The sequence below is a fragment of the Eucyclogobius newberryi genome, unplaced genomic scaffold, assembly GCF_026437365.1.
Source record: "Eucyclogobius newberryi isolate DKJ021-1_F unplaced genomic scaffold, fEucNew1.0.hap1 SCAF_7, whole genome shotgun sequence".
Taxonomy (NCBI): Eukaryota; Metazoa; Chordata; class Actinopteri; order Gobiiformes; family Gobiidae; genus Eucyclogobius; species Eucyclogobius newberryi.
The window spans coordinates 32,853,539-32,876,001 of record NW_027316389.1 but is presented as its reverse complement, the minus strand read 5'-3'; the positions used below and the strand labels follow the sequence as shown (position 1 = coordinate 32,876,001).

The following is a 22,463-nucleotide window of genomic DNA, read 5'->3' as shown; positions in this document are numbered from 1 at the left end:
AAAAGTCAGAACAGACAAAATAATCACAGCCACTAGAGTGATGCGGTTGTCCTTCTACTGTACAATGCTTTGAAATCAGCTATGTCAAATTAAACATTGTGGAAGTACACATGAATAAACAGGCTTCCCTCCTATCACTCATGAAGCTTAAATGCTAATAAAGGAAATACATAGCCTACATAACACTACTAACAAAAATGCATCAAAGCGATATCGATATTGCACATGTGCTAATATTGTGGAGCCTCAATTACCGGTATAACATATTGTCACATGCAGCCTGTTGCACTTGTCCTTACTGTTGTGTTCTTGAATGAGTTTATCTAAGGCCAACTACACATTTCTGCTCTGTTTACATCACTGATAAGACACCGGGCTGCTAATAGTAAAGTCATTGTGCTTGTAAGAACACAGAAGAACGGTCTATGTTGTCAGCTTGTCTTTTCCTTTGGGAGAGCACTAGTTTGAGCTTATACATTTACAGAGTGTGGATGTCTAATAGGTCATAGCTCACATTCTTTGTGCATGAGAACGCCGCTTGTTCAAACCCTGTGCTTTTAAAGTGACAATTGTTAAACATTAAATTAAACATATTAGCTGTGAAAAGGCGGATGGGAGTAGTAGCTGGATAAAATGTTTCAGCAGGAGCAAGCACTATTGATAGAAATAGTAAAGTGTAAAACCACAGCTGTGTGACATTGATCTGTGCTGTTTCTGATGTCACCACAGTCAATAGACTGACATGTGTTCAAAGGGTGATAGTTTATGGTACGCACTTTAAAATGCTATATTTCTAAACATATATAGCTTTTCTTTTTTAGCAATGTTAATGTTTCAGATGATTTAACAGCTGGTTGTTTATTGGACCTTTGTGTAATGCTAATCACATTAGTTATTCATTCGCTCGTATGTGATCCTTTTGTTTGCCTTATCGGTGTGTGTTGTTAGAAAGTTGTTATATACTTATCTCCTTTTTGTGTCTCCCTCTCATCCTTCTCTAATCCCCTAATACCCCTCCTCTGCCCCCTTCCCTCTCCTCTCTCTCGTCCCTGTCTCCTGCTCTCTCACAGCCCAGCGATGTGTGCTGCCAGCGGTGTGCGTGTAGAGCGGGACTGACATCCATGTGCGTGTGGAGAGAGAGCGGCAGACCAAGCCCCTAAAACGGAGCATGCCTCTGCGTCCGGCAGCCGGCAAACATGAGCCACCCAGCCCTCCACGGCAGGAGCAGCAGCGGCACACACACCCGTACATGCACACAGCCAACGGCAGCCAGGGGGGCAGCTCCGACAGCTCCAGGGAAGAGGACAGCGCCATTCCCTTTCCCAGCGCCGGAGTGGGTTTCGGTCCCGGCGCAGAGCGGAGCCGCGCTGCACCCATGGAGGAGCCAACAGGCAACACGGTGGTCATCCGCATTGGAATCCCCGACCTGCAGCAGACGGTAAGACCTGTTTCGGAGCAGGAGAGAGGAGCCTTTCCTCTTTATCTGCCTTTCATTTCTAACAGAACAGTTCTTTTTTATGTTCCATTCATGGTACTTTATTGTGCATGCTTCTCCGTGCACACTTCATGTGTGCCCCATCCCCACTAACCTTCTCTGTGATATCTTACACATCTACTTGTTCATTAACCGTGTTTTACTTGAGTGGGGCAATAGTTCACTTACACTGAAGAGAGCTGGCATGGCATTGTATGGACACCATGGCACGCAATCTGTGCCATATAGATGTATGATTATTAACTCCATCAGAACTTATTCTGCGAGAGCAGAATAAGCATTGAGCATTGAAATGCAGCAGTGACATGTGTTGGTGACTGAGTACACGGAGGCTCAGGTGCCTTTAGTCGTTTGCGTTTATAGGTTTGGGGGATTTTTTATCTAGTCATAAATAATCAGGAAGGATTTGTATGTTGTTGCTGATTATCTCATTGAAGGGATGTCTGAAAAGAAAAGACCCACTGTATTCAAGCAAAGTACCGGCAGCAGAGCCCTGGAATATGGATGGAATGTACAATGAGTCCACTTTGAAAGAAAGAGGAGAATTCTCCAAAAATGCTGTGAAATTGCTGCTTGTGAACAGAAATGGTTTTCATAAGTTCAGACAAGTTCAGAAGATGTGAGAGAGAGAGTGGACAGTCGAATCTGTTGAAGACAGGAGCAAAGGGAAGAGAACGTTTGATCTATTACATAATGTGAGACACAACCACAGACACAACCACATGGTAAGTGGTACATAGTAAGTATAACCTGCCTCACATCTGTGCTGTACGCCATACCTGACCACTGTGGACCACTGTCATGGACCAGTCTCACAAGTGTCCTGGCTCTGTGTGTGAGCGATCACGTCAGAATAGAGCCTGAAGTAGGGTTACATGTCTCCTGCTGAGATCCAAGCCTGGATCAGGGGAGTCATCCATCAAAACTGCTCCATGCAACACTTTCTATCTCGCCTCTGAATAAAGGTAGAATCATGGTTTTCTACCACTGACATTATTATAAAAAGTATACATGTCATGCTGTGGTTTGGCTAGATTTATAGGTTGTTATTTGCCATTTATCCCAACCACTCAATCTTTATTGCAATTGGAACAAAGACAGACAGCATCCCGAAACTGTAAATGGGTGTCATTCATCTTTACAGGAATAGAGGGAGACTGTCAGTCCAGCCCACCTGAGTACACTCCCCTAGTGAACACTTTCCTTCAATACTAGGGGAAGTGGTGTTTATATTCAATGACTTGGGCACATATTTGTTAAGGTTCAAATTTGATTTATTTCCACAAATTGTGTTTTTTCTTTTGCATAATTGCCATTTGCTTTGCTTCTAATATCGATTTGAGCACTGTTTGGAATCTGAACCAACAACTGTACGGTATGTTTCTAGATCATGTCCAGTGCGAATTGGATTTGACAGACAAATGCACTTGTGAATGGGCAGATGGCGTTTCATTTATTGTGGGGCATCTCTCCGGGCACAAGTCTACCTCCTCCTGTGGCTATTTTTAGCTTCATTCACAGTGGCTCTCGACGTGTCCTGCATACTCCTGTCCACTCCACCTCCGAGGACAGACTGCTAAAGAGAGTTATAACCCAGTCTAACATCTCGTGTCACTGTCCCCGTCAGATGGTCCCTCTGCTCCTGTCCTCACGTCAACTCTCTCTTAAAGGAGAAATGGCATGCTAATATTGATAGTTGTTTGAACTTCAAAAACATATCTGAAATATTGTTGGTGTATGATTCTGTTGTCTGCTTCTGAAAAGATAAAATATGGAGTGTCTCTTAAGTTAACAGTATGTTCCCAATAGCCACGTTGCAATCTTCACTTCAAAACACTTTGTTCCATGCTCTTGCCAACAGAGGGCAAAGACACTGACTCCAGCATTGTTCTGTTGCTGAAACATCTTAAAGAAAGATTGAATTAACATGGAAAAAGATGATACTTAGAGATTAGCATCCGCATCAGTCTTGATTTTATAAAGTAAAGTTTAATATTTCATTAAGGCAAAAGTCATCGGAGCACTCGAGGCAGTGACCCCCAAACTGGAGGAGTGGCTACAGCAGATCCCCGGAAAAACACATGAAGTGGCTGATATCAAGAAATGCTTCCAATGGCTAGAGCGGGTCGGACTGAAGGACAGCACAGAGGCCCTCATCATGGCAGCACAGGAGCAGGCCCTGAGCACCAGAGAAATAGAGGCCCAGATCTACCACACCAGACAAGACCCAAGGTGTAGGCTGTGCAAAGAGGCCCCTGAGACCATCCCACACATAACTGCAGGGTGTAAGATGCTGCAGGGACAACATACATGGAGCTCCATAACCAGGTGGATGGTATAGTGTACAGAAACATCTGAGCAGAGTACGGGCTGGAGACCCCAAGGTCAAAGAACACCCCCAAAGGTGAGAAGAGAATGACCGAGCCAAGATCTTGTTGGACTTCCAGATACAGACTGACCGAATGGTAATGGCGAACCACCCACACATTGTGGTGGTGATAAACAGCACAGCCGTTGTGTAGAGCTGGGTTGAAAAAAACGATTTTCTAATTTTTAATCGATTCGCATATTAATGACCGATTATCGATTCGTACGTCCAAAGATCGATTTATTTATTTTTTTATTATTATTTTTTTTGAAAAATGCTCAACGTTTACATTTTATACTTCCAGTTTCAGTACTGGCAGTGTGTGAGCAGTTTTAAAATAAAATAAAAATGCTTTTGGTAGCAACCACTTTTGGGTGAATTCTTAATTATTTTCAAGCTTTTAATAATGCACTGGTTAGTGTCCCAGTAGGAATCCACTGTTGCAGATGTAGTCACCTAAATAATGTCATCCATTTATTGTCCTGAATTATCTTTCTTGAAGGTAGATTGACCCTTAACTTTTTCATCAGTTTTCCATCAGTAACTACCAAATATTGATATAATACTAGTTTGAAGTGAAGGAAACGGTTCAAATAAATTTTTCATTTTTAATAACATTAACCCCCGGATCGAATCGAAATCGGATCGAATCGGAAATCAGATTGAAATCGGATCGAATCTGAGAAAATCGGAAAAAACAATTTTGAAACGTAAAAATCGGAATCAAATCGATTCTTGAAATTTGAATCGAAACCCAGCTCTACCGTTGTGGTTTACATGGCAATCACAAGTGATAGCAACATCCGGAAAAAGGAACACGAAGAACTAGAGAAAAACCAAGAGCTCAGAGAAAAGATGGAGAAGGCGTGGAAGGTAAAGGCCAAAGTGGTGCCGTGGTCATCGGAGCACTCGGGGCAGTGACCCCCAAACTGGAGGAGGGGCTACAGCAGATCCTTGGAAAAACATCAGACAGGAACAGCAAAGATACTGAAGAACCCTCAAGCTCCCAGGCCTCTGGTACAGACCCGGAGCTTAGAAAAAGGGATGTGACCACATGTGGAGGGTGAGAATCTATATTTCTCTGCATGTCGCAAGTAGATTAGGGATTTTCCTACTGAATTGTACCCTCGCACAAGGAACTGGGGACGCAATTATTAGCTCCTGGTCAGGAGCAGGTACTTTCCAGTCAGATCAGAAACCTTCTGGTGACACAAGCTCATGTACAACAATGACTTTGTTGTCATTCATTTTCATACTCACAGTAACAACAACAACAACAACAACAAAATTCTTAATTAATAAGTAGTTTGTTGGAGCTATTTGTGCATCACAGTTGTATGTTGTGCATGGTTACATTGCTCAATAAGTGCAGGATAAATGGAAACAAAATCGTCTGAATTATGTGTTTATATGTTCCACACTATAGATATTGTAGAGCTGCACAATATCAAAAAAATATTGTCATCGCGATATAGGAACATCTTAAATATGGGACTATTTAGAACAGAGCACATTTGTTTTAGAAAGGAAAATGAAACCTATTTAAGTCCTCATTTTAAAAGCACAATATTGCAGTAAAAGTTATATTGCAGTACTTGACCCTCATATCGCGGATCATATTTATTTATCTCTAATCGTGCCGCTCTGCTACAATATACAGATGCTAATGTTAAAACCAGTTAGACACTTTCGGCGGCCTGGGTGGTTCTTCTGACTAAATAGGGACAGGGGCATAATAGGGACTTAGTTCTTGGTACTTTTATGTGTGAGCAAAGGGCAGGAGCAAGAAGGATTTTTAGTGTGCTTTGTGATTCTGTTCTTTGTAAACTGCTGTTTCATTGACACATAACTGTTGCAAATAACCATATCACGCTCCTTTATTATCCTGTGGCAATTTACAAAGAGTTATTTTTGAGAAATTTGGCATGCTGCTTCATGGAGATAAGATGCTGATTGGTTTCTGATGGAGCAGTCCACACTGAAAATTGAAGTGGTCACACTCGATGCAGACTGCGATAACGCTTGGATATATGCTAATACTAATTGCATTAATTGGTACATACTAATTGCATGGTAAGCAAACATGGTATGGTGAGTCATTCTATGTTCTCTGTGTGACTGGCAGCACCATTAGCTTCTGCTGACATATTTAGTCTTGCCTGTCAACAAATATAAAGAGGAGGCTTTATGGATGGTGTCGACGGTTTGTTATAGAGTTTGTGTCTGCTGCCTTCAGGAGGTAAATCCATACAGGAAGGTGTTAAGAGTTTGGCGCCTAGAACCTGGAAGGAAAGGCACGAAAGAATGATTGACTTGTTAAATGTGTTGAAGAGGCTGAGGAGGCTGATGTTCTGCTGCTGTGGAAATGGAGGAAGAGGTGGTCTGCACTTTTGGCTGATGGCTTTGAGGTTGAATTTACCTTGATTGTCTGCAATACTGACAGTGAATTGCATGTATGACTCCAACAATATGCTGAATGTCCTTTCCTCTCTCGTTACCATATTACTCTACGCTGTCCTGTCTGATAGGGCTTTGGGGGCAAATAAAGACCTAAATGTGTATGTCCCACCGTGTCCCACCACATTCCTCAACTTGTCCCACTTTTACTACCTTCAGTATAATGATATAATATGATATAATATAATATAATACAATATAATATAATATAATATAATATAATATGATTCATTATATTCATCCCTCTCAGATCTGAAAACATTTCCATTAGTGGTGCTCAGTGATGCTGTGAACAACTGGGCAGGGAAACTGCATATGATCTATGCAAAGTTCTGATCATTTTGAACATGTTGTTGTCTCAGATTGAGTTGTTTTACTCTGGACAGAAAACTGCTGATGCTAGGTGCGCTAGCTTCGTTAGCACAACATTGATCTTGTACTGTTGTAAAGTGTGTAGTCTCTTTTCTGCAAAATTGTTTGGTCTTTGCTCTAGGGTATTGTTTCTCAACCTGTGTACGTGTACCACAAGGTTCTTCTTGTCGATAAAATGCAGTTTTGGAGTAAGTGCGAAGGCTTGTCTTCTTTTTCTTTTTCATGTTTTATTCACATTTTTGCTCTTAAGTTGTTGGAAGACACAGCGATGTTGAGTCTCCTGCTGCATGCTGGAGTCACTCACCAGAAACATTATAGCTTTACCCAATCAGCATTTCAGTCTGTAGACGTCACACTTAGTTCCTGCTTGGCTTGCTTTGGTCCAAGGCGGAAGGTACTAAAAAGTACTGGGTCTGCACCACATAGAAATGTGCCACAAAAGGCCACAGCAGGGCTGAGTCACACCAAGTAGAGCCAAGTAGAGCAGAGTAGGTACTAATGGAAAAGATGCAAAAGTAATCTTAACCGTGTCAGCGTAGACAAGCCTGTGCTAGTAGTGTTATATTAGTTGTTTAAGTTAAGGCTAAGGTACATTTTAATCCTTGGAGAGGGAAATTCAATTCTCTGCAATTGACTCATCCATCAGTGCCACTTGTGCAACATGTACAGTCCTTGGGGACCCATCTCCAGGATGTTTGGGGTTGATGGGCAAACAGGAGGAAACCCAGAAACTTACCACACAGACACACACACACTCACACACACACACACACACACGCACGCACACACACACACACACACACACAGACACACACACACTCACACACACACACACGCACGCACACACACACACACACACAGACACGCACGCACGCACAAACACACACACACACACACACACAGACACACACACACACGCACGCACGCACGCACGCACACACATACACACACACATACACACACAGACACACACACACGCACGCACACACACACACACACACACAGACACACACACACGCACGCACACACACACACACACACACAGACACACACACACACACGCACACACACACACACGCACGCACACACACACACACGCACGCACACACACACACACACGCACACACACACACACACACGCACACACACACACACACACACACACAGACACACACACACGCACGCACAGACACACACACACAGACACACACACACACACGCACGCACACACACACACACACACACACAGACACACACACACACACGCACACACACACACACGCACACACACACACACACACACGCACACACACACACACGCACACACACACACACGCACGCACACACACACACACGCACATATGCAAATATATTTGACCTCCAATGTTAATAAATCTACCCCTGGCCATTGCCATTAAAACAATCCATAATCCATAGTTATTTTTCATCCCAAACGTCTCCTTGCATTGTCAACATATGAGATCCCAGGCAATCACCGCATTCACAGTTTGAGTCCATTTCCATTATAACAGACTGATTATGCCACCTGAACATGCCTTTTGGCTGCGAAATCATGTGCCATTCTTAATCTGCTCTCCACACACAGCCAGTCCAGAACTGCATTTGATCTTGACTCCCCTTATATTTCAGTTGTATAGTTTTACATTTATTTGAAATCCTCAAACTAAACCACGACTGCACTATAACCTATGTACTGTAGCACTTAATATTCAATGACAAAGTAAGGGAGTAAGTGGAAGCAGGCGCTCTCCTTTGGTCCAAGCCTTTGTCCACTCTGTGCTGCAGTCTGTATTGTATTGCACCTGTGTCATGTGCTTATTAGGATGCAGGGGAGTCTTCTGTGGCGTCCTGCTGCTGCTGCTGCTGCTGTTGCTGCTGCTGCTTCTGCTGCTGCTGCTGCAGCTGCTGCTGCTGCTGCTGCTGCTGCTGCTGCTGCTGCTGCTGCTTCTGCTGCTGCTGCTGCTGCTGCTGCTGCTGCTGCTGCTGCTGCTGCTGCTGCTGCTGCTGCTGCTGCTGCTGCTTCTGCTGCTGCTGCTGCTGCTGCTGCTGCTGCTGCTGCTGCTGCTGCTGCTGCTGCTGCTGCTGCTGTTGCTGCTGCTGCTGCAGCTGCTGCTGCTGCTGCTGCTGCTGCTGCTGCTGCTGCTGCTGCTGCTGCTGCTGCTGCTGCTGCTGCTGCTGCTGCTGCTGCTGCTGCTGCTGCTAGCAGCAGGACGCCACAGAAGACTCCCCTGCATCCTGAATGTACAAACTGCTAAAGTTTGCGCAAATGGGTAAAGTTGTTTAACTTAGATATAAACCTAATTTTTCTCTAATTATTCAAAAGACCAATATGTTCTTACTTAGTACTTTGTGAGAGCTATTTCTGCTAAGGATGTACTTCGCTTTTCCTATAATGTACTCTATATATCTGGATACTTGGGCTTTGAGTAGCTGCCAATACCTGATAACAATACCAAGTTACTTTCTTTAAAGAGCCTATATACCATACTTAAAATTAGTTTAAATTAGTTTAAAAACAGAGTTATATACACATTGCTTGCGTTATTTTGACATTCTAGTGCATATTAGTTAAACATGGGACTTTTGGGTCCAAAGGGGTGTTGCCTCTTTAGGTTCTGCTGTAGTTGAAGATGGGACTGGACGTCAATACCATAACAAATTGCTTATAATATTGCTTATAATATACACCCATTTGCAGAATTACACCCAACTTTAGAATAGCAAAACATTATAAAATAAACTCTTTAAAATTCGGCATAATTTGTCAATATGTATAGGGTAAATTGGTTATTTAAATAGTAACGTCTCAATATGGCAAATTTAAGTATCGGATCAGTATCGGAGGGTGGGGAAGCGATACCTGATCCATTAAAGGCTCCAGTGCTTTTTCTCCCAGCTGCTCCTGGTTTGTGCTGTTGTGTGAGTTCAGAGCACAACCAGGACAAGCGGTGAATGTGAAGTGGCTCTGGTGGCGGATGACCAGAACTTACACATTCAGCGCCACAGATCAATGCAGATGGAGAGCCAAGTTCCTCAGAGCGGTGCCGTTTCAATTAAGGACGCTCACCAACTCACATTACTACTTACATGTATACAGCCTGTCCTCGAATACTCCTTTCAGTGTCCTTTTCCAAAGCTGGTTTTGACAGAACTTTTAACTTAACATTTCAGTTCTATTCAAAATGTTTCTTATCAAGAGCCAAATATGTGGCTTTTAACAGGCTGTGTTTATGTGACATCACAACATTCTTGTTCAATTCACAGTGGTGGGTTTTGTATCCATCTCCTGTAAGTTTAGATGTCTTAAGTCGGCTGTCGTAGAATGCATATAGAAACTGATAAATGTGAGTGTGACAACCTGCACCAAAGATGTGACAACTCTGGCTCTGTGCAAGATAGAAAGATGGAATGAATGAGCAAAAATAGCTGGGATGTTGCTCTTTCAGTTGATATACATTATACATTTCTGTTGTCTTCAGTTTCTGGGACAGAGACAGGAATGAAAAAAAGTGTGACAACATGTCCCGGTCTCCTCTAATGATACAGTTGTTAACATTTGTTGATTTCTATTGTGGTTTCGCTCATGGACACATAATCTTCCCCATGATCTGATACCATGATTTAATCAAATTTGAAAAGGTGGATGCAACCTAATATTAAAGCTTACATACTACTTTATTCTTTGTTTGTTTATAAAGACAAAAGTATTAATTGTATTAGTCTTACCGTGAGCATCTGTCACCTCTCTCAGAAGCCTCATCCAACACATCATGTCAAGGTAAAAACAACCTCTTTATAAACGAACAAACAAAAGTATAGATAAAACAGAAGACAAGATGAATTTCATTAATAGATGGTGGCACTGTCTGCGCCGCTCTGATCGACTGCACTTCTGTCTGAAAAAAGCTGCTCTAAAGTAATGCACATATTAGCAATGTTCCAAAGGGTTCCTTTCATGAAGCCTTTGGCACATTGCTAGTTAGATGGATTTAAATTCCTTTTGTGGTTTGAAACTCTGGTACCCCAGCTTTAGATTCATGAACATAAATAACAGACCTTTAATCAGTGCTTCTTAATAGTCACATTTCTTCCTCCAAAGTCTGACCTCCGCTCCGCTTTTTTACTGAAAGAGGTTTGATCCTAAAGCTCTCAATCAAAAAGATCCAAGCATGTAACAACTGGATCTCTTTTTCAATCAAATGTCAATTATTTGTACTGCCCTTCTACATTTTCCCGTTACATGTGCTATTGAGTGGTTAATATAGTAATTATACCACCCAAAGTCCACGAGCCTTGAATATTGTTACAATGAAAACAAAGTGCAAAGCCACAGTCATTCACTATTACAGCAGCATTTGTCTTGAACAGTAATTGCATTTATGCACCGTCAGTCAGTGTTTCCCTCCTTTTGGCCGGCAGAATGGATGACTTTGCAGGGAAATTATTATAGGTTGTAACCTCTGTGAGTTGCTACTTTTAACTCGTGAACTCTGTCCAACCAAACAGCACAACGTCTTGCTGTAAAACTCCTTCAAGTTGACAAAGCTTTCTCAGCAGGCCATTTCCAGTAATTTAATTGTCAAAGGCGTGTTTCTTGTTGGATTGGAGATGTCTTGTCATTGTGGCCAGACAGAGCTCAATGGACTTTGGTCTTGACTGAGCCGTATTAGGAGGTTTGGGGGGTAATTTCAGGATTAACCCAGAGTTTACCGGGTCACAATGCCTGTTCACTTTGTGCCATGATAGGTCTTCCTACAAAGGCATTATGATCTCACTACCAATTGTTGTGAGTTAATACAATAAAATGTGTATTTTACATGGAACCATTCCTTCAGTGATGTTTCTTTTGGCTCTGAAAAGGAGATGCAGTTTCTGTTTTTTCATTTTTTTCCCCTCGACAAAAAACAGTATCAGACTTCAATCAAAGCAACAGGATGCAACTGCTTTATCAGCAAAAATGCTGTTACATTTTTGGAAAGTATCATTGTGAGGAAGTAAATAATATGTAGTATGAGTTGATCACTACTTACAACAACAACCTGGAGTTCAACGCCCAAAAGACAGTGAAGACGTCAGGAAAGTCACAGCCCCCCCCCTCACCATCACAGACTCCCCCATCTCCACTGTAGACTTCTTCCGCTTTCTCTGCCCCACCATCACCCAGGACCTCAAGTGGGGGCTCACCACCAGCTTCCTCATCAAGAAGGCTCAGCAGAGATTATACTTCCTTATTGTTTTTAGATTCTGTCTCTAACAGTGGAACTGCCCCTATGGTGAAAATCTCAGTCCCCTCCATAATTTCCAAGTTTGAGAACTTGCAAAAGGGTGTTCCAGTGTATCGCCAAGAAAGACACCTTTAACCTGATGTCGTCACCTGCTTGTCTTCAAGGATATAGATATATTTATATAGATATATTTAGGGCCATTGTCACGGCCCGTGTTGTGTCCGTGTGAGTCTGATTGTCTGGTGCGGCCTGGTGGCGTTCTGCACCTTTTAAGAGCTTGTGCCACATATTTCTTATTCTTTGTCCTGTCAAACACCTTTCCGTGCTCTGCGCCCCTTTTCCTAATTTGTCATTGTTTGACAACTTACACCCATTACCACTCATATGCACTAGGGAGGCATGTTTAAAAAGTTTGAGCCCTTCGCAGTCTGTTAACTGATTATGTCATGATTAGACAGTGTGTGACAGAGACAGGTCTTTGAACTGTGCACCACACGGCTCAATAAAAGCACCTGGACGTTGTTTTAATGTACTGTTGTTGTGATTATGAATAAATCACTCTTTATTCAACAATCTTGTTGTAAAGTCCTTTACTTAGCTTAAGCAGGTAACAGATGGATAGTTTTCCATCTGATGGAAGATAAGTCCATAAATACTGCAGCGTCATGCAGGTTTGCCCAGTCTTGAGATCTATCCACAGTTTTGGAGTGTCTGCGAAGTTTTATCACAAAAGTGAGACGTCACAATTGTACGAGGACACTTGAGCGCCATCTGGATGCGCAATTGTGTGATTACAAGTAAAGAAAACAAGGCAAAATGAAACAAACTAGTAAACCGGGCAAAATGTCTTCACTCGGTAAAGGCAGTTAATGAGTTTACCATGAACACCCCCAATACGCACTGATCACCCCTGCAAACATCCACACACCGCTGACTTCTGACCACGCTCCTGCTTTGCAGAGATGTCAATAGAACTGGTTAGTTTGTTTCATGTTGTCCTGAGTTTGGTTTTTAAGTTTTTCATCCTTCATTCATTTGGTCCATGGAACATTTCAGGTTGAGCAATAACATCTCCAAGGAGACAAGCAGGTGAAACGTTGTCTTTTAGTTTAAAAGATGGGGATCTCTCTGCTCAGCTTTCATTGACACTGAACCAGGACTACAATTCATAACGTTAATAAATGTACCGGGTGAACCGAGTGAACCACGCACCATTGTCCATAATTAGGTGAGGTCCGACCTCAGCGTTGTGAGTGAAGTGAGTGTGTAGTAGGTGTGCGCTGTGCCTTCCAAGGTGTTTCCGTCTCCAAGGTGGACCATTAATCCAAGTTAATTGAATCAATGCTGTTTTTCCCCCTCTCTCCCAGGAGTGTGAAGTGGTAAGAGTTCAAAGCACAAATTGTGCTACTGTTGTGTCCATTTTATTTGTTAAAGAGCAGAAATGTCCTGGTGTGTTGGAAATGAATGGGCAATGGAGAAAGGAAGATTATAAAGCAGATGCCAAGACTATTTGTTTAATTGGTAGTTGGTAATTTTTCTGATCAAATGTATAAATGTAAGAATAGAAAAAACAACTGTGTTTGTGACAATTTTGGAAGCAAAAATAAGTATAATCAATCTGGCTGTTTATGTCACATTAACTTTATTTTATCATTCATAAAGTTTTATTTCATAAAGCCGGTTACATTAGAGCTGTGGTAATCCATCATGCACCAATATCGATTTTGCATCGAATATCAGTTCATTATATCCTGGTTGGACCTTTAATTGATTGTATAAGACTATTTTACTTAATTTAGTCCAACAGCGTCTCGTAATGGTCTTTCGTTTATCCATAGACTGTACTTACTTGCAGGAGGAATACTGTCATTTACACTGGTATTGGTTAATATTAGGTCGACAGTTCTGCTACTCGAAGCCAAATGATCAATATCATTTTGGGAAATGAAAAAGTTGGATTGGTGCATCCCTATCCATTGACGGGAATTAAAGAATATCAAGGAGTTCACTCTTATTTGGTCATAGTTTCAGTAATCGTGAATATTTATTAAGTCATATTGTTTTCAAAATCACAACCATTTTATATTGTGACATCCCTAATCTATAGTAATAATAATGCGACAATAACTTACAAGAAAATTATTTGATTTAATACCTTGTTGCCTCTACTGGTAAAAAAAAAAAGGCCCAAATATTTGCCTATAATCATGCAAAAGTATTATTTTGACCATATTTTGTTCAGCACCTTGCGCCTCTGTTTCAGCCAAGTTGGGACTTTGTGAAATGGCTTCATTTGAGTCAAATGTAACACCGGCTGGAAACATGACTGAGAACAAAGAAACAAATAATGTTCTGTTATTACGGGGACAGGAATCATGTAAGAACATCAGTGTCATAACTGATTTAATACTTTTAATAATTCAATATTAGTTATAATGTTTTAAGGGCTTGCATAAGTTTGTAAATGATAATGTTGTTGCTGCTCCCCCTGAAGGTTGACTACTTTTAATTAGTGTATATTTCATGTGGGCAGTGACAGCAGAGTCTGTAGAGAGTCATTTTAGCTTCATTCTTCTTTCTGTGGCCGGCCCTGTGCTCTGTCCATACATCACATGCTGCTGTAAGGCAACAACAAAGGTCTGTCTGCTGCATTGTGTCTGCATGCCATCTGGGCCTTTCAGATACTCACTAACACTGGCCTTCAGGCATCATCCTCGTATACATCATAATTAAGAAGACACTTTTAGCCCCTATTAGGTCTTAAGATGTTCAATGGTTCAATCTGTCTCAAAATGATGGGCAGTAGCCTAAACTCAAAATGAGAAAATTCAAATAGTCAATTGAGATGTTATTGCTTTGTCTAGAATGTGCCACAGTGTGGCATTAATCTTATCTATTTACACTTACAGGTGTTTTTATTGTTCAAAAATACCTTGTAACACATGCATTCTCACTGTGAGCGGGGTCGCCTCTCCTGCTGACCTGCAGCAGGTTGAAGGTTAATGTCATGCTGTGGGACAATCCAGGTAAAGCAGAAACATCTCATGAGACATGCAGGTGGCGGACTCTAGAAATGTAGATAGTTCTCTTTTAACACTTCAGGTATATGTTGTCTTACATCCTCATCCTCATCCTCATCATCCTCATCCTCATCATCCTCATCATCCTCATCATCATCCTCATCCTCCTCCTCATCATCATCATCATCATCATCCTCATCCTCCTCATCCTCATCATCATCATCCTCATCATCATCCTCATCCTCCTCCTCATCCTCATCATCATCATCATCATCATCATCCTCATCCTCATCATCATCATCATCATCATTATCATTCATCCCACTACATTTTCAATAGACTGCCTTTATGTAACTTGTAATAGATGCTTTCAGTCATATGCACAGACTTTGATGGTTTGGTCATTACAGGTGATTTCAATGTGCATGTTGATAATATTTGTGACAGAAACACTAAAGAGCTTGATGCTGTCCTTGAAACCTTCAGTCTTACTCAGCATGTGAGAGGCCCCACCCACAGCAAAGGACACACGCTAGATCTCATAATTATAAAGGGGGTAAATATTTCAAATGTTAATGTGATCGATGTTGCTCTGTCTGATCATTTCTGTGTCTTCTTTGACCTGTCTGTTTCTCCCAAACCTCCGGTTGGTCCTGCAGTTGTTCAGAGGAGACACATAAGTGATGGCACAGGTGCACTGTTTATGGAAATGATAAACTTTGAAAATGTCTCATGTTCTAATGTAAATGATTTGTTGAACTCTGTTACATCTAGTGTTTTGAATGTTCTGGACACCATCGCCCCTATAAAGGCTAAAATGGTTAAAAATAAGCAGAAGGCGCCGTGGAGAAATGATGATTCGGTCAGGGCACAGAAAAGGGAGTGCCGCAGGGCCGAACGGAAATGGCGCAAGTCAAAGCTCCAGGTTCAAAAAGAGATTTACAAAGAAAAGCTGAACATGTACAACCTAATCTTATGTAGAACTAGGGAAAGATATTTTTCTGAAATAATTGGAAGCTGCAGTAACAACTCGCGTGTCCTGTTTGCCACAGTAAACAGATTAACAAACCCTCCAGCTCAGCTGCCGTTAGAACTCATTTCCACATCCAAGTGTAATGAGTTTGCATTATTCTTTAATGACAAAGTTCAGGGCATTAAAAATGCTATAAATCCCACAATGCAAAAAATTACCCTAAAACCACCAAGACACTTAGAGCTAACTCACTTTGCACCAGTAACTGACAAAACTGTCCATGAGATCATCACCAGTCTGAGTTCATCTACATGCTGCCTTGATGTGTTACCCACCAAATTTCTAAAGTCTGTGCTGAACAGTTTGTTAGCACCACTCACTCACATAGTTAACATGTCGCTTCAATCTGGAACATTCCCAATGTCTTTGAAAACTGCGGTCATAAAGCCTCTCCTAAAGAAGAGCAGTCTTGATGCCGCAGTACTGAGTCATTACCGGCCCATCTCTAATCTGCCATTTTGGGGCAAAGTCCTTGAAAAGGTTGTTTACCAACAGCTCACAGATTTCCTCTTAATAAAAAACTCATTTGATGTTTTTCAGTCAGGTTTTAGACCTCATCACAGCACTGAGACTGCTCTTGTCAAGGTGACAAATGACATCCGCCTGAACACTGACATGGGCAAAGCCTCAGTCTTAATTCTGTTAGATCTGAGTGCTGCTTTTGACACTGTCGATCATGGGATCCTCTTACAGAGACTAGAGGACTGGGTGGGCATCACTGGCACTGCCCTAAACTGGTTAAGGTCCTATCTGGAAGACAGGAAGTACTTTGTTGAAATTGGTAGCTGTGTCTCAGACCACATGACCCTGACCTGTGGAGTGCCCCAAGGGTCAGTCCTGGGTCCCCTTCTGTTCAACCTCTACATGCTGCCGTTAGGTCAGTTGATACGCAGTGAAAATGTATCCTATCACAATTATGCAGACGACACTCAGATCTATGTTTCACTATCGGCAGGTGACTATGGACCAGTAGATTCACTCTGTCACTGCATCCAACAGATCAGTGTGTGGATGCAAAACAACTTTCTCCAGCTGAACTCAGACAAGACTGAAATAATCGTTTTTGGCCCACAGAAACAAAGAGAAAGTGTTAGTGGTCACCTCCAGAGTCTCGCTCTAAAACCTACAAACCAAATTAGAAATCTGGGGGTAGTAATGGACTCAGACTTGAACTTTAATAGCCACGTCAAATCAATAACATCAGCAGCTTTTTACCATCTAAAAAACATTGCCAAAATCAAAAATATAGTGTCAAAACCAGATTTAGAGAGACTTATCCACGCGTTTGTCTCCAGTAGATTAGACTACTGTAACAGCCTGCTCACTGGTCTCTCCAAACGAGCTGTAAAACAGCTGCAGTACATCCAGAACGCTGCTGCTCGGGTCCTGACTAGAACCAGGAAGTATGATCACATTAGTCCTGTTCTCAGGTCTCTGCACTGGCTCCCTGTGGCTCAGAGAATAGACTTTAAAGCAGCTCTGCTTGTGTACAAGTCTCTCCATGGCCTAGCACCAAAGTACATCTTGGATATGTTAGTGCCATATGAACCATCTCGGACTCTGAGGACCTCAGGGACCGGCCTCCTGCTGGTGCCCAGAGTCAGGACAAAACATGGGGAATCTGCGTTTCAGTTTTATGCAGCTAAAATCTGGAACAGTCTTCCTGAAGATGTGAGACAGGCTTCTACTCTGACAATGTTCAAATCTAAGCTAAAAACAGTTTTGTTTAGCTGCGCATATGACTGAAAGGATTTTTTCTTTGCACTCTTCTCTTTTGTTTGTGATTTTATTAGTTTAGAAAATCAGTTGGATTGATAATTTTTAATTTAGTTAATTTTATTGTAGTTAATTTTTATCTTTGCACTCTTCTCTTTTGTTTGTGATTTTATTAGTTTAGAAAATCAGTTGGATTGATATTTTTTAATTTAGGTAATTTTATTGTATTTCTGTAATTTCTTTGTGATTTGAATGCATTTTTCCTGCTGTGTGAAGCACTTTGAATTGCCTTGTGTATGAAATGTGCTCTACAAATAAACTTGCCTTGCCTTGCCTAATAGTTACATAAATGTAGTAAAAGCATTGCTGTAAGCACCAGAGCAGCGTATGTTGCACATGTGGTTGTGGTGTAGATTCTCTTGACCCTGAAAGCCGTGCTCCAGCAGAGGCAGAGTGTGGAGTGTGGGGTGTGGGGCGTGGGGTGTGGGGTGTGGGGCGTGGGGTGTGGGGCGTGGGGTGTGGGGTGTGGGGTGTGGGGCGTGGGGTGTGGAGTGCAGAGTCATGTTAAACTGGGATGTTCAGTGTGAATGAGGCTGACAGGCATGTGCTCAGTAAAAGCATACTAATGTACCTCATGTCTACATTGTCTCCTCATGTCAACATTGTCTAGTCATGTCTGCAGCGTCTTCTCATGTCTACAGCGTCTTCTCCTGTCTATAGCGTCTTCTCGTGTCTACAGCGTCTCCTCATGTCTACAGCGTCTCCTCATGTCTACAGCGTCTCCTCATGTCTACAGTGTCTCCTCATGTCCACAGCGTCTCCTCATGTCTACATTGTCTCTTCATGTCAACATTGTCTAGTCATGTCTGCAGCGTCTTCTCATGTCTACAGCGTCTTCTCCTGTCTATAGCGTCTTCTCGTGTCTACAGCGTCTCCTCATGTCTACAGCGTCTCCTCATGTCTACAGCGTCTCCTCATGTCTACAGTGTCTCCTCATGTCCACAGCGTCTCCTCATGTCTACATTGTCTCTTCATGTCAACATTGTCTAGTCATGTCTGCAGCGTCTTCTCATGTCTACAGCGTCTTCTCCTGTCTATAGCGTCTTCTTGTGTCTACAGCGTCTCCTCATGTCTACAGCGTCTCCTCATGTCTACAGCGTCTCCTCATGTCTACAGCTTCTCATGTCTACAGCGTCTCCTCATGTCCACAGCATATCCTCGTGTCCACAGCATCTGCTTATGTCCACAGCGTCTGCTTATGTCCACAACGTCTCTTAATGTCCACTTAGTGTCCTTATGTCATACCTCGTGGCCCTGCCAAGCGGCGTTCCAATTCACCCAAAGGCCTCACGTCCTCCGGAGTTTGACTCTCTGTTATCTGCGTTATGATCTGATAATAATGCAGATAACATTATTATTATCATTATTATCAGCTCAACTATATTTCAAATCACGACACATGTTGCAAATAAAAGTGAGCAAGCAAATTATTCTTTTCAAAAAGCATGTTTTAATAGTTTATTACAGCCCGCCCAGTTTTGGCTTAGTTTGTATAAAATTGTGTTGTTTTTATTTTGGATAAAATGGCCATGTTCATAGGCTGCATTTATTTATTTCCCAATCTAATTAAGTAAATTGACATTTTTTCATAAAGCCTTTATTTGACACATGTTTAATGTTGAGACACACACAAGACACTTGTGGCTTCTTCCCATTTTGTAAAAGCATTGTTTTTTATCATGACTTTTACCACAGTGGTTCCCTCCTGAGCCTGTTCCAAAGGAGGCTTTACGGGACACTTGGCTCTGCTTCGGAGGAGTTGACTCTGGAGAAGACACTAGTTGTAGTGGTCTTGGGTGGAAGGATCCTGGGAATTGAGAAACACCCACTCTGAAGCGTACTCCCACATGTATAGTTTTAAAAGGTTTGCACTCTGACCAGCAGGAGGTGCAGTTCCATTCAGCTCACACAGGGAATAATCCTCAGCTCTGGACAACATGCAGTGTTTGGTCTCACTCCGAGAAAATACAGCAGTGTTCATCCATAGAGCTTTAGTGTGACATATGACCGGTTTTCATGTTTTACTGATTATTACTTTCTTTTTACATCAGTCAAGTTTGTGATGAAAAATGTGAGGGAAAAGTTTGAGCGAGGTTGTGAATGTACATTTGAAGTATTGGTATTGGGACAGAGCCTACGTCATCAAGACCAATTCAATTTCAAATTAAAGGACAATTTATACATTTAAAATTCTATAAAATAAAGTTGTTGTATATTTTATTTGTCAAAGCATAACTATTGTGTAAATTGGCCCTTGTTTATGGTATGGTTGCTAGGTATATCCCATCTGCAGCACATATCCCACCAAGAAGTAAAAATGGTCTAACTGGGTTTTTAGCTAAATGTTTACTATATTTGTGCTAACTATATGTCGTGTAAATAGGATCTGATTTATCCCATGCTGGAGTATTGCCAGGTGACCAAACGTGTCTTCTTTGCTCTTTACCCTCGTCTTTGTAGAAATGTCTGAAATTCAATGTGGATGCTCCGATATGGCTGTCCAAACAACGGATCCTGTGCAGCCTCAACCAGAGCCTGAAGGATGTTCTCAACTACGGCCTGTTTCAACCAGCTTTCAACGGCAAAGCTGGCAAGTTCCTGGACGAGGAGAGACAGCTACGAGAATACCCTTTTCCATCCATCGCACCTGTACCATACCTGGAGGTAAGACTATGTCCCAAACTAACCCTGCAATATGCACCTGTCACTCCCCCAAACTGCCTTTGAGTCAAAGTAAAACAAAGAAAACCTTGTGCACCTGATTTCAGATAATTATGTTGACATTGAACAGAAATATTTTACAAGCTAATTTATAATAAAACTTCCAAAAGTGTGAACAATGGGGGAGTCAGTTTGTAGAGCGAGATGTTTCTGTCATGATATGTCATTCACTGAACAGTACACAGTGACACGGTGTCTGCAGCTGCTGTCATCTTGTAATTGTAGGGCTGTTTCATCCTGGTGTTTAGCAGCATTTTTTTAATTTGAATAACACACAAATATACTTTCACGAATGTCCATCCAGGTTGTAAAGTAGTGAAATGTGTGCCTGTGCAGACTGCCCCTGCCTCTCAGTTGATTTATTGATTGATCGCAGCTCTCCAGGAATCCACTTGATATGATTGACAGCTTTAGGTGAGCTCTATAGAAGCAAAGACACATCCTGGTGAAGGCAGACACACCCACACAGCAGTGGACAGAGGTTAAAGCCCCTATGACAGGGTCCCATGTTTTTGTAGTTATGAGGTTGTTTGGAGAGATAGTCCCGTGGTCAAGTTACAGTTTGTGCAGAGAATTTGAAAATTAAAAGTTGAAAATGACAGGAAGTAGAGCTGAGTTCTACAACAGAATCCTTCTGTGATGTCAAAATAAAGCGCCATTCCATAAAAAATGCAGAGCGGTCTAATTATTTTTAAAATCATGACTATTGTTTGATTTAAATGAACTTTGGCCCTTGTTTACAATGTAGGTTGCTAAGTATGTTACTAACAGTTGTGAAATTACCTCTTGTGAAATTTGCTTGTCACGTCAAACCAGGAAGTGACATTATAAACGTCACCAAAATTGGTAAAAATGTTATGTACCTTTTCTGATAGAGGGTCTGCTACCTGCTTTTCTCCATGGAAATACCTACGATGTTACATAGTATGGCATTGAACTTGTCTATCGCCTTGGAAACACTGTAAGACTGTAGGTTTTTAAGGAAATTAAGAAACCAGTAACTGAATAAACACAATATGGACAAGTTTAAGGCCATACTGCACAATGACTATCTTCTGCAGTAGATCAACGATAGACATTTATGCAGATTGTCCCTCCGACATGGAGCTGAGACTTGTCTGAACCCCGAGCAGCCGAGATCGCATGAGCAAGTTCCTCGCAGCACAAAGTTGTCACGTTTATGTGCACCTCCACGTTGGCTGTTTAATAGAGCAGAGAGGCTCTGGCTGGTCCTGGTCCATCTCGTTATGATTTTATATCAGAGGAGACGTCTCTCCATGCACATGTGGACAGGACGGGCAAATGTAAGGTGGACAGAGCAGGAGGACATTATGTGATGCATTACAAAGTGTACCATTTGATTGTGTTTCTAATATTTTTCAGTTTCGCTACAAAAGACGAGTCTACACTCAAACCTACCTGGATGAGAAACAGTTATCAAAGCTCCACACTAAGGTAATATCTACATTTCTGCCTCCTACTTTTTGGAAACCGTAGTCAAAGTCTAATCTGTATATTTTTACCATTGCATGTGGCCAAAAGGCAAATGTTGTGGCTCTTTGTAGCTTTAGTTCTACCACTGCCCACTGTTCATCCAGCAGTGGCTGCTCTGTGTCACAGGGTCAAGCATTGGCCTACTTCAGAGGTCCACAGTTCAGGAGCCTCAGGCTGAAGTTTACAATAAGGTCATCATTTATAGTTTAGACTACATTTTACTGCACTGCCCGACTAAACCTGATGCTATACATCCAACACAGAAAATCTGAATGGTCCTGTTTGTGAGTCCTTTTTGTTGTTGAAAATGTAGTAAAAATGAAATCAGGGTTTTGTTTTTCAGAGCATAAAGATGTCACACTGTCAGGTGGAGGGCAGGGTTGTTTTCTGAAGACATTTCTAAAATAAAATGAATTAACAGAATCCAAGCACACTGCTGCATTTTTCCTGCTCCTATTTCTATTAAGATTGCATCTGAAAC

At 41.9% G+C, this 22,463-nt stretch overlaps 2 protein-coding genes across 3 annotated transcripts in view; one reads left to right on the top strand and one right to left on the bottom strand.

Moving 5' to 3' along the window:
- rabl2 (RAB, member of RAS oncogene family-like 2) overlaps positions 1 to 22,463 on the bottom strand; it is a 321,019-nt gene that overhangs the window by 131,769 nt on the left and 166,787 nt on the right. The gene's annotated exons all lie outside the window — the stretch shown is intronic.
- shank3a (SH3 and multiple ankyrin repeat domains 3a) overlaps positions 1 to 22,463 on the top strand; it is a 273,592-nt gene that overhangs the window by 95,023 nt on the left and 156,106 nt on the right. For both annotated transcript variants that reach the window (XM_072435297.1, XM_072435296.1), the window contains exons 2-4: positions 1,071 to 1,438; positions 20,228 to 20,431; positions 21,872 to 21,943. In XM_072435297.1, the coding sequence (XP_072291398.1) occupies positions 1,169 to 1,438; positions 20,228 to 20,431; positions 21,872 to 21,943 (546 nt within the window). In that variant the 5' untranslated portion in view covers positions 1,071 to 1,168. The remainder of the gene's footprint in view (positions 1 to 1,070; positions 1,439 to 20,227; positions 20,432 to 21,871; positions 21,944 to 22,463) is intronic.